The sequence below is a fragment of the Bos taurus genome, chromosome 22 (genome assembly GCF_002263795.3).
Source record: "Bos taurus isolate L1 Dominette 01449 registration number 42190680 breed Hereford chromosome 22, ARS-UCD2.0, whole genome shotgun sequence".
Lineage (NCBI taxonomy): Eukaryota > Metazoa > Chordata > Mammalia > Artiodactyla > Bovidae > Bos > Bos taurus.
Genome location: NC_037349.1, coordinates 31609347 through 31622973, shown reverse-complemented (window position 1 = coordinate 31622973; position 13627 = coordinate 31609347). Strand labels below are relative to the sequence as shown.

The window sequence follows — 13627 nt, the reverse complement described above, 5'->3', positions numbered from 1 at the left end:
CTGAGTTCCTGCTTCTTAGTTCATAGATCGCTGCCTTCTTGGTATAACTTCACACTACAAAAGGGTTGCGGGATCTCTCTGGGGTCTCTTTTATAAGGGCCTCATCCCATTCATGAAGGGCCCCTGCTTGTGACCTAATCATCTCCCAGAACCCTATCTCCAAATACCATCCTATTGGGAATTGTTTCACCATATGAATTTGCTGGGGGAGGCACAGATTTGACTCCATAGCTATACCTACTGCAAATCATGACAACTCATAGTAGTTGTTAAGTACAAAGGTGTCTTAGTACTGAAGGGGGCACAGTCCATGGTCAAAGCTCATGTTTATAGGGGACCTGGGGACACCTTGAAAATCTTATCATCAGGATATAAATTTTGGAAATTGTTCCAGATAATGAAGTTTTCCATATGTATCTTTAACTTGCTCTTAAAGGGAGAAAAGTGATTTTAATAATACATGGACTTCTTACGTCATTCCATTGAGGGAGCATACATACCAATGTAAGCATGAGATGAGGGACCCCTTGCATATCATCTCCTGGTAGTTCTTTGTCGCTTGGCTTTTCATACTAAATATAAAGATGCAACTTCCTTTCAAACTGTCTTGGAGAAAGAAAAACTGACTTTTTGCCTATGATTAAAGGAGTTGGCAAGAGTCATTTTACTTTACTTGCTTACTTTGAACACAACCAACGAATAAGGATTAATGACAGTTTATCTTCTTCTTGGGTAGATGGACCTACTTGTATCCAGTTTTGCCATATACCAATGGTTCCTTTTTTTTTTTTTTTTTCATGTTTCCAGTGCAAATAATTGTGGAATAGCAATGCAGAGTATGGCAATTGAAAGGCTATCTAGTGGTGTTTATACCCCAACATTACATTTACTTAACAGAGCGGATTACTTATGATCTCTGATCTTGTTAATGCCCCACAACACTGTCAACATTTCTAGATGTCACATCTCGTTTCACTGCAGTGATCTTCAGTCCCCGATCAGAGAGGCAGAAGATGGTTTTCTTCTCGGGAGAGCATTTTAGAATCTTGGTAGTGAAACAGAGGTTATGTGTCATTTGGAAATCCCCCTTACCCTCTTTCCTTTTTTGGCTTTTGCTGCTTGCTTTATGTTCCCTCTCTTCAGTAATTAGCCGCAGGTCTTTAGTCTCTTACACTTTGTATATATACCCATTTTTAAAAGCAACTCATACTAATGTGTTATTTCTTTATATAAGTATTCAGTTCAGTTCAGTTGCTCAGTTGTGTCCGACTCTTTGTGATCCCATGGACTGCAGCACGCCAGGCCTCCCTGTCCATCACCAATTCCTGGAGTTTACTCAAACTCATGTCCACTGAGTCGGTGATGCCATCCAACCATCTCATTCTCTGTCATCCCCTTCTCCTTCGCCTTTAATGTTTCCCAGCATCAGGGTCTTTTCCAATGAGTCAGTTCTTTGCATTAGGTGGCCGAAGTATTGGAGTTTCAGCTTCAGCATCAGTCCTTCCAATGAATATTCAGGACTGATTTCCTTTGGGATTGACTGGTTGGATCTCCTTGCAGTCCAAGGGACTCTCAAGAGTCTTCTCCAGCACCACAGTTAAAAAGCATCAATTCTTTGGTGCTCAGCTTTCTTTATAGTCCAACTCTCCCATCCATACATGACTACTGGAAGAACCATAGCTTTGACTAGATGGACTGTTGTTGGCAAAGTAATGTCTCTGCTTTTTAATATGCTGTCTAAGTTGGTCATTACTTTTCTTCCAAGGTCATTACTTTTCTTACTTTTTGTCTTTTAATTTCATGGCTGCAGTCACCATCTGCATCTCAATACAAATATTAACATATAATGACTGTTCTGAAAGAGAGGCTAGGTTTAATACATCAGTGATACTATTGTAAACAAGATGTCTTTAAACAGAAACACATATGAAATAAAGTTACATGTTGATTGGTTGGTGAAAGGTTGTGCCCAGATGCTTTATTATGGTTGTTTAGTCGCTTAGGTTCCAAATATATCCATTCATGTCAAATACAAATACTGTGAAAAATATGAATTGGAAATTGCATGGTGACCATGTCTTGGGTTTCTTCCAGTGCCAGGGAAGCAGCCTTTAGAACTTTTGTGTATCATGGAAAGCAGTATTAATTAGGAAAGCTCTGTCATGCAGTGAACCTGAATTTTCTAGATGAGACTTGTCACACTATTTAACAATCTAAGTAAAAGTTTAATTGGCTGGTAAACATTTTTAATTAAACAACAAAAGATTAGAATAAGACGTGTGCCTCTATTCATTCAACTTTTTTGTTTTTTAAGACATACTACAAGTGCGGGGGCACTGCTTTTATCATGTGGGTGTAGATTTACAGCAGTGCATGTGATCAGCTTGAGCCTAAGGGATTCCTTTCATTTTCACCCTAAGTGATGCATGCAGAAATGTTCACAGAAGAAAGACCATGAAGCCTTAATATCACTGGGACTGGAATTTTATTATTAAACAGCCCATGGTTTTAAAATGATGCCCAGGGACACTTGTGTGTCTGAAAATCACATGAAGGAATATGCAGATACTGTTGTGACATCTCAGACTCCTGTCTCTCACTTGTACTGAATCTAGAGGATGCCCTTGCAGATCAGACAGCCTTTCATACAGGCTGAACATGACATGTGTTTCTAGGCTTGTGGGTAAAGGTTGAGAGGTTTGACCTGTTGTGTCCTTTGCCTTCTCTCCTGATGCAAGGTGACTTGCTTCAGATACATAGTCTATTATTTTTGTGGTATCATAAAACATAGGAAGATAGCATTGGCACATAGGAGCAAATGTTCTTTGGGGTCAGTTGTCGTCTATATGGTTCATTTTACGGAGGATCTAAGGATACTCTTGTATCTTGGGCTTCCCTTGTGGCTCAGCTGGTAAAGAATCTGCCTGCCATGTGGGAGACCTGGATTTGATTCCTGGGTTGGGAAGATCCCCTGGAGAAGGGAAACGCTACTCACTCCAGTATTGTGGCCTGGAGAATCCCATGGACTGTATAGTCCACGGGGTCGCTAAGAGTTGGACACGACTGAGGGAATTTCACTTAAGGATACTCAGGAAGGGAGACAGGAAGGAGCTTGTTTGAAAGGCTTTCCCTAGTTGTGTCTCTGTGTCCTTGCAGCGCCTCATGCAAATTAGATGAGCACCCACCCTAAGGATCTCATTTTAACTTAATCACCTCTTTAAAGACACTATGTATGACTTGAGGGTGATTGTTTTTCAGTCGCTAAGTCATGTCCGACTCTTTTTCGACCTCATGGACTGTGACCCCCTGAGCCCACCAGACTCGTCTGTCCATTGGATTTTCCAGGCAGGAATACTGCATTGGGTTGCCATTTTCTTCTACAGTCATTTTGGGGAGGGGACACAATTCAGTCTATAGTAGGAAGGATGTGAAAAAGTTGTAGGAAGAGATTGTTCCTCTTACACATAAGAACTTTCTTGTGGAATTAAAATAAAATAACTCCCTTTGCCTTGATGAGATGGGTTAAATGATGTGACTTTAGTTACCTATATGGAACTGTCATAACTTCTGCTATTATTATCCAAATATTATTCTATTTGTTCCCAGTGCCCTTACTATCACAAGTAACTTTTTCATTGCACCTTAAGCCAAAGAAATACCTACCATTTCCTTGTTAGGTTTTAACAATTTAGTAACCATTTGAGAAGATAAAATGTATAAATTGAAAGAAAAATCATATTTTCATTTTATTTTTAAATAACCATGTTACTACCAGTGAGATGTGTGTGCCTGTTGGGGCAGGCTTCTCCAGCCTTGGAGTCATTTTGGACACTGTTACCCTCTTTCCCATTCCACATTTATTTTCATGCAGGACTTGGTTTTTTTGTTTGTTTTCCTTTTTAGTCACAGTAACCATCTGAGACCTGGCTCTGTGTTGATATGATATGATGGAAACACTGTTCAGTTCAGTTCAGTCGCTCAGTCGTGTCCGACTCTTTGCAACCGCATGAATCGCAGCACGCCAGGCCTCCCTGTCCATCACCAACTCCCGGAGTTCACTCAGACTCACGTGCATCTAGTCAGTGATGCCATCCAGCCATCTCATCCTCTGTCGTCCCCTTCTCCTCCTGCCCCCAATCCCTCCCAGCATCAGTCTTTTCCAATGAGTCAACTCTTCACATGAGGTGGCCGAAGTACTGGAGCTTCAGCTTTAGCATCATTCCTTCCAAAGAAATCCCAGGGCTGATCTCCTTCAGAATGGACTGGTTGGATCTTCTTGCAGTCCAAGGGACTCGCAAGAATCTTCTCCAACACCAGAGTTCAAAAGCATCAATTCTTCGGCGCTCAGCCTTCTTCATAGTCCAACTCTCACATCCATACATGACCACAGGACAAACCATAGCCTTGACTAGATGGACCTTTGTTGGCAAAGTAATGTCTCTGCTTATATACCTCCTACTCCTGCATATATATAGCTTCCCCTGATATTAATACCCCCCACCAGAGTGAGACATTCTAACAGTGGATGAATCTGCACTGACACAGCATTATCACTACTTGACCTAAGGATTGACTGTTAGCGATACACATCCTTTGAGTTTGGACAAGTGCATAGTGACAGATAACCATCATTATAATATATTATAATATCATGTTCAATATTCACTGTCCTAAAATCCCCTGTGCACCACCTTGTTAAGTGTCTGATTTCTGTTTTCCTTTTAGGAACTTGAAATGCAGGCTCGAGCTCACGGACTTTCCCTTATCCCATCCACGGGTCTCTGCTCTCCAGATCTGGTGAGTCGGATCATCAAGCAGGAACCCGCTCTTGAGAACTGCAACCAAGACCTCCTCCAGCATCACGCAGACCTCACGTGTACAACAACCCTGGATCTCACAGACGGCACCATCACCTTCAACAACAGCCTCGGAGCTGGGACCGAGAGCAGCCAAGCCTACAGCGTCCCTGCAAAAATGGGGTCCAAACTGGAAGACATCCTCATGGACGATACCCTTTCTCCTGTTGGCATAACTGATCCACTTCTTTCCTCGGTGTCCCCCGGAGCATCCAAAACCAGCAGCCGAAGGAGCAGTATGAGCATGGAAGAAACCGAACACGCTTGCTAGCAAATTCTCCCTGCTCTGCTTTCTCACAAACTGCTTCCTTTCTTGATCAGCAGATTTAATAATTTACCTGAAAGGGGTTTTCTTGATCATTTTCTTTTAATATGAAAAAAAAATTTTTTTTCATGCTTTATCAATAGCCCAGGATATATTTTATTTTTAGAATTTTGTGAAACAGACTTGTATATTCTATTTTACAACTACAAATGCCTCCAAAGTATTGTACGGTAGTGTACAGTATCTGTGAACTGAATACACCCAGACTTTAGCTTTCAGAGCAAGAGGATTTTGGCGTCAGAAAAATTTCTGTCCGTTTTTATTCAGGGGAAACTTGGTTTGCTATCTGTATGCCTGCAACTTCCTTGGAAATGAAGTGTAAAGTTTAACTAAAAGAATGTAAAGCAACCAAACAAGAAAGAGAGTGAAAGGGAGAGAGAGAGAGAGAGAGAGAGAGAGAGACAGAGAGGAGAGGGGTGGGGAAAAAAAGAAGAAAAAAGGAATCCATACTAACCTTTTTCCATTTTGTAAATGTATCGATTCATTGGTACTGCCTTAAAGATACAGTACCCTTTTAGCATCATTTAGTCTTTATACTGCAAATTCTTTAAAGAAAAACTGTATTCTGTAAAAGAAAAAAAAATGCAGCCATTTTCATGTGGATTGTCTGGTTAGAAAACAACCAATACCTTAGGTGCAACTGGATTGAAAGGAGATATAGGCCAAGGCTCTGAAACATGGAGTCTCATCTTGCTCTTCACTCTGTGCTCTGTTACAGTTTTCCTCATCAATGAATGTGATCCAATTTTTCATGAGATATATTTTATTTTGAAATGGACATTAATGTCCTCTCAAAGCAAAATATTGAGGAGCACTGAAAGTTGTTTTTTTTTTTTTTCCTCAATTTCACTTTTGATAAGAAAACCAAACTGGGCACATTTCTAATTGGCTTTACTATTTTTATTTTTAAATTATGTTTTACTGTTCATTTGATTTGTACAGATTCTTTATTATCATTGTTATTTTCATTATGTTTGTATTAATTTGTAAGAAAATACATCTTAAAATGGCAAGTTTTCAATATTTTTACAACTCACTAGTGGTTTTCTGCATTCTTTGTACACACGTGAAAGAAAACTTTTATGCAAGGTCTTGCATTTAAAGAGAGCTTTGTGAATATTTTGTATATTACAGTCTCACTCAGAACTGTTTTTCCACACATTTAAGGTGTAGTATAAATAGGCTAAAACTGGCTTTCAAAAGAGAAACAACTTACATATTTATTTTTAGTGATATAAAACTAGCAATATTCTTGGAGAATGATAACCATAGCGTTAATATGCCTGTTATGGTAATTTAAATTGGGGTTTATTTCAGCAAACCTGAATGTTTTTTTAAAGAGAGAAATACTGTATTGGCCAATTACTGTTACTTGATAACAATGTTTTAACAAACAGCAATGTTGTAAAGTTAGTTTCAGTGCACTATCTACTTGTATAGTCCTATGCAATAACAGTAGTGTTACATATATTCTATCAGGCCTAGATGTTTTCTACAGATGACATATGGTGTTAAGAGGCAGGCTGTTGAATGGAATTTCTCAGTAGCAGCCTACGATTGAATAGCAAGTGGCATAAAGCATATCCATTCAGAATGAAGTGCCTTAAATATAGCAGTAGTCTCTAGCACTGACTGAACTGTAATGTAGGAGAAAGTTTCAAGATGGTATCTATAATCAAGAGGGACGTGTAGCATGGTGCCTATGTAGACAATAGAAGAGCTTCCAGTTTTCCTTCAGATATTTTTAATATGGAATATATTTTAGTGACAGAGTGCCAACTTCTTTCATCAGGAAACCTTATTCAGGAGGGTTTTTTTGTTTTTGTTTTTTAAGAGAAACAGTTTAAATGTCAAATGTGAATTGGTGATGGGTATTGGAGGATTCAGGGGGAAGGAGTGATTGTCAGACATATGAATGGATGGCTTACATGAAAATAATCAACTGCATAGTTCCCATGCACGTTGGGCAATGAGAATCCTTGGAAACATTGATGATGCTATCAGTTTTATAGCTTTATGACTCAAGGGGGTAGGGAAAATTAGTTCCCATTCTTTCAACCCCTCTTAATTGTATAGCTCTTTTCCTAGAATAGTGATGCAAATCTGCATGAACAGCTAATTGTACCATAGTGTTCATTGATACAATCATAGCATTGTCTATTTTTTCTCTTCATATTTATATGGGGGGAGGGGAGCTGGGTGCAAAAGTCAAAGATTGCAATGGTATGATGCTAGTTTTCCTTAGCTGATCGTGAGAGTTCTTAAAAATAGAGTAAGGTTGACTCACCCATGGCCCAGGGAATTTGGCCAGGGTTAAGCCAACTTATAGAAAGCTTTGTTGAAAGAAAGCATGGCATGTTGCACCACTGCCCTGACACTCGCAGCTCCTGAGCTCACCATCGCCTGTTTCTCCATCCCCTTCTTAACAGACAGTTTCTGGGAGGGGACAGGTGAGCAAGCTCAGGAGAATGCTGCAACCTTGGGGGTGGTTTTATTTATTTCTTTTTTGCCAAATAGAGTGTGCATATGTTTTAGGGACTAGCTAAGCCAAGAGGTGGTGGTTTGGGTTCACTGTTTGTGACAAGGAGAATGGTCCACACCACTCCCCCCATCCCTGAGTGCACAATTGTGACTCGGGGTTGGGCCTCCGTATGGAGTAACCAAAATGCCAAACTTGTACACCTGCCTTTGAGTATGGCAATGGAAATACCAAACCTTCTGACTTTGCCAAAAAACCATACAACCAACCTGGTCATACATAGGATGACAGAGTTCTTTCTGGTTGTTTTAAAATATTAAAGCAATAAGAACAAATAAATACATAGGAAGTTAAAAGATATAAAATAAAGCACAAAGGAATGCACTTATTAATCTTTTTTAAAAATGCACTGGGGAAAGTTGATGTTGATAACAGTATATTAAAAAAAAACCCTATTTCTTGAAAAAATAAATGACAAATGACTGTCTCTTGCGGACGCTTGGTACTGTAATGTTCATACTAGTCACCTGCTGTTGGATGCAGCAATAATTTCTGTATGGTCCATAGCACTGTATATTATGGATCAATATTAATGTATCCAATGAAATAATTGAACTGTTGTTCTTGATAGCCTCATTAAAGCATTTGGTTTTTCACATAGTGGTGGCCAGTTGTGTTTGGTTAATGTGAATTTTGAATATTGTTTGCCTTATCAAAAAAATAGTGCACAAGTTCTTCGGACTTAATGACTAACAAATTGCATGAAAAATTTTTAAATGCTGGTAAGTACCTTTTTAAAAAATTATTTTAAATACCACTCTAAGATACTACTTTTTGATTACTTTATGACTTGCACTCAGATGAACTGTAATTATCCAGTTTTTTTCCCCCATCCTGAATTTGGGGAGTTTTTAAAGTCCCAAATGCCAAGAGTTCATTTAGATACAGGAGCTTATTTTAAATGTTTCAGTGAAAGGTGGCTTTACAAAGAGAGAAATTGTCAGAGAAACTCTTGCATATTTACAAAAAAGGTATTGGGTTTTTAAAATACAAATTTGTGATAATGAAAGCTTAGTATACCCAGGTTGCCACCTCCTGGCTGGCTTTTTTTTTTTAAGTACTTAATAATCACTTGATAAATGTTGAATTTGAATTGGGAAGTGTCAGACAAAACATGTCTCTATTCCCTAGCTAGACCTTAAACTTCTGCCCTTTAAAAAAAAATCATCTGGTTTAACCTCTGGAGAAAATGAGCAAGAAACTTCCCATAATGTTTCTAATTTGATTGTCAGCTTTTTCTTAAGCTTGATTTTTCTTTTCCCCCTTAAATTGTAATATACAATAATCGAGCCTTTTCTTTTTCAGAGTTAGTTGAATCATTTATATTTTCCATAGACATGTGATTGTATGATGTCTTAAAAAATGCGTAAAGTAGGAAGATTTCCTATCTGAACAAGAGAATTTTCTGGAGCACAGTGAAAGCAGGTAAGTTGAAAGTTGGGGCTTTTCACCTCAGGGAGTCTGTACCCGGACTTTAACCCAAATTTCTGACCTGTCCACACACTCACTTCATAATGTATAAGGATCCTCAATCTCTATCTCTGCGCGCCCCTCCCTACCCCAAATTATTATCTTAACATCAGGCATTTGCCTACAGCTTGTATGATTGTATTGCATATCCAAAGACTTACCTTTCTTAAATCTTTATTCAGCAAACCCACTTAAAAAGCAAGTAGATTGGTCCATGAAATGGCAAAGCATAGACTTCAGCTAAATGTACTCATTTGGAATCTTATCTCTGCCCGTTTCCAGCTGTGTGATTTTGAGCCATTTACTTAGCTTCTCTGTGCCTCCATTTTCTTTCTGTTCATTGGAAATAATAAAAGCAGCTACCACAAAGTGGTCTTGTGAAGAGTATTCAAATCAGTGAGCTATAATTTTTGCTTGGCAGCACATAGTAAATGCTCAATATGTATAGCTATTTGTGTATTATCATCATAACCACTTTCATGATTAAAATAGAAGAATACTCCCGGGTCACCTAAAATCATCATATGTGTCAACAGAAGCATGCACATTTTGAGAAACTCTATATTTTAGTATATGGCAGATGTTTGTGTGAATTGGCAAGGTGACGGAACCCACAGGCTACTTTGGAGAAGAGGACATTATTGTCTCTAGGATCCAGGATTAAAATATTTTAGAGCACTACCAATAAATCCAGTTTACTATGTTGTAACAACATCTTCAGCACAAATGACCGAAAATTTAACTTGTTTTAAACCTTTCTGCTCTGCACATATGCCTCTGCTGTGAGAAATGCTATTTCCAGAAAATCTACCTTGTTGAAACTGGAATCTCTATTGTATTCCTTAGAGAATTATTTTTTTCATCCTTTATGATACACACCGGTGTTATGTATCTAAAGAAAGGTATCTTGTCTATATCCTATCTGTTCACTTGTCTATCAGTATGTAAATGTTTTTCAGGTTTTTATTTTCAATTATCCTTACATTTGATGACTTCTTTAGAACGCCATCTGAGGAGTTAATCTTCCTAATCCAGCCAACATAAATGAACCTTTAGAAGCACTGTGTTTTTATTTTTTTGTGTATGCCAAGATTTAATGCATAGCCGAGTAGCATGAGGAAAGCTCATTTAAGAGGGGTGTTGTAAAGTTAGATTTTCATTATATTTAGAGAGAGATGGCAATGATGTCTTAATTCTCTGCTGCCACCTCGGAAGCCCAATAGCCATGGTTTCGTGTCCTCACCCATGCTAACATGAATCTCTGTCATATACAGCTTGTGCAGAATATAAATGAAGAAGCTTCCATTCCATCCCCAGTTTTCCCCAGAGGCATGCACCTCCCCCATCCCACCAAGTACAGAGTACATTTACCATATTAAAATTGTCAGACTTGTTTATATATGAAATTTAGACATGGCTAATCTTATTTGTGTTCAATATTTATAGATCTTTGGAGCCTATTACCTCTACCAGATACACTGGAAAGTAATATGACTGTACCCAAATCCAAATAAATCTCAGCAACATGTCTAAATGGTAAAGGCAGTTTGCTTTTGAAAAATTTGCATTTTAAATTTCTAATTATGGAGTCAGCTAAAGTTATAACCAAATGGGTGCAATTGTCACTCAAAGTTCCTTACATATTATTCAGACAGCAAAATCTGTGTAGATAGAAGCCAGTAAACTAGTGTTTCCCAAACTTTGCTTTATGGAACTCATTCCACAAGCTGTTCCAAAAGTTGCTTTGGGGAATAGGGGTTTGGAGGTGGGGGGAGGAAGCAAAATGCTATAGTTAATTTTCAGAAAGTTCACTTTGGGCAATACCATGTCAATCCAATTATAATAGTTATCTACTGCGAGACTTTTCACATTCTGAAATATGAAAATGTGCTTGAGGGTTTTCAGGCCTGGAAATAGTGTGTAATGTCTCCTAATCTTTTTGCCTGTGTATGTGTGTATGTGTATAAAGTACTTGTAAATAGTTCCAAAGAATGTCCTTTGGAAGATTCTGGAGATTTTGAAGAAATTCTATGGAGTTGATAAGGAAAATTTCTTCTGTTTTTCTCAGGTAAGTGTGTTTACATTTGTTTATCGTTCTGTAGGATGAAAATGCTGTTATTAAAATATTATTATTCATGAGTAAGCATTTTATCTTAGGTTTTCATTTCCAATGAAAATATAAAATTCTGGTTAAGGAATCTGTTGCCATTCAGATATCATTATTCTTGGATTCAAAAAGTAATTTGTGTTTTGATTTTTAGTGAATATGTAAATGCTGGTTATGCGCATATTCAGTATACCCTTGCTATAAGTGGTTTTAAAAAAGCATGTTTCTTACTCCTTTAAATAGAGACACCTGATAAATTGGGAAGGAGGGTGGAGGTCTTGGTCACAGTGCAATTGGTTTATAACTTTAGGTCCTGCTCATTGGTTTTTTGGTGGAGGGAAGTTAGGAAGAATTCAGAATTTACAGTCTTGTGAATGATTTCTTTTTTTAATGTAGGCAAATCCTGTGTGTGTGTGCTAAGTCACTTCAGTCATGTTCGACTCTTTGAGACCCTATGGACCGTAGCCCACCAGCCTCTGTACATGAATTCTACAGACAAGAATACTGGAGTGGGTTGCCATGCCCTCCACCAGGGGATCTTCCCGAACCAGGGATCAAACCTGCATCTCATCTCCTGCATTGGCAGGCAGGTTCTTTACCACTGGGGCCACCTGGGAAGCCCCAAATCTTGTAGGTTAAATCTCAAAGTGTCAATTACTAATTGGTTATAGGCTAACCCAGAAAATCTAGGCTAATCATCAGGTACCTGAAGTCCCAGTATTACAAAGTCTGATGGAAAACACATTAACACATCTTTTCCACTCCTTACAAATGAGATTGGAAATTTATTTCACTCATATTCTTCAGTTTCCGTTCTTTGCTTGGGGATAAATGGTGAACAGAGGAATTCCTATCCAATGGGAAAGGAATTTATTGGCTCACATCACCAAAAAGTAAATGGTGATTGTAATTTCCTGTGTGCCAGAGTTCAAGGGCTTAAACAAGGCATTCCCTCTGCCTCTCTGTAGTTTTTTGTGCTTTTGTATTTGTTCTCTATTTTTTGGCTGTGCAGTATGGCATGAATGATCTTCGTGCCCTGACCAGGGATCAAATTCATGCCTCTGGAGTGAAAGCACGGTGTCTTAACTACTAGGGAAGGCCCTCTATAGTTTTCTTGACTCTGCCCTCCTCTGCAGGTGAATCTTCTCCATGAGGACTCCTCTGGTAGTTCCAAGGTCCAACTGAAAGCCGGCACCTCTTCCCTGTTGCTAAGGCCAAGTCCCTGAATTAGTTCTGAAGAGGCCTACTTGAGCATGACCACCATGGAATGTGGTGGAACATGCCAAATGGCCAGGTCTGGGTCATGTGGGTCCACTCCAGTAGATTCAGTGATCAGCACCTAAACTGTAAACCAAGAGAAAGGGTGGTGAGATTCACCCAGATTCCAGATGATGATGCTGCTCCACAAATACGGCGGAGAGGACTTCAGGCGGGCAGAACAATAGATACTCATCACTGTACCTTTGGAGGGGATTGGGCAAGCTCTACCTTTTCCAAACTCTTGCTACTCCCAGATGTATCAGTTTAGGACTTTTCTTCCCTCTACCTTAACCACAGTATGAGGCAAAGGGAGAGAAGGAAGGTATTGAATTCCTATATCTGTGTCTCCCTCCTCTTCATCATTCATGGCTAGGTTTTCATAAATTATTTTCCAGTCCCCTAGCCCCAGCCACCACCACCATGTAATCCTCTGCCAGATGGATATCCTAAGATGGATATCAAGATGGATATCCAAACTTTTCAATAAGATGTCCAGAGGACTCATGAAGTATACAGTCCTCTAAATACACAGGGGCTCTTACTTCTGTCATTTCCAAAGCCCACTGTGTTGTCATGTTGCTTTCAGTTACATGTGACAGAAGCCAAAATCCACTGGGTTAAACTGAAAGAGAGGTTTTACTGATTCATATAGAAAAACTCCAGGAGTGAAACTTGCAGTAGTGACTTCAGATGCCCAAATGAAACCTCTGCGTCAGTAGCTCCCTGTCTTTCGTGTTTCTGCTCTCTGTTCTTGGCCTTCATTCTTACCTAGACTTCCCCTGTGAGGTCGCAAAATGACCAGTGGCCCCAGACCACTCTTGCTTGTTTATCATCCAGCCTGGAAAAGGCATTTCCATCCTTCCAGAGTCTCCTTGGCCTGATTAGGCCAGTAGGCATATTCCTGGACCAATCACTGTTGGCAGGGATGGGGCATAGGCAGGCCGAATACTTCCTGCCTGAGTCAGGTTGACTCGGCCCGGCTCGAGTGGAAACGGGCAGCCCTGCAAGCTGAAAGGTGGTCCTCCTGTTCAGATGTCCTTTCTGCCTGTGACCATTAGTGTTTGCTTTTC

General features: G+C 39.3%; 1 protein-coding gene across 17 annotated transcripts in view; it reads left to right on the top strand.

Annotated features, from left to right (window-relative positions):
* The window catches only part of MITF (melanocyte inducing transcription factor), a 228836-nt gene extending 220516 nt beyond the window's left edge, over positions 1–8320 (top strand). For 16 of the 17 annotated variants that reach the window (XM_024982417.2, XM_015459503.3, XM_059879470.1 and 13 more), the window contains one exon: positions 4726–8320. In XM_024982417.2, coding sequence (XP_024838185.1) covers positions 4726–5127 — 402 coding nt within the window. In that variant the 3' untranslated portion in view covers positions 5128–8320. 17 annotated transcript variants of the gene reach the window in all.
* Positions 8321–13627: the final 5307 nt, after the last annotated feature.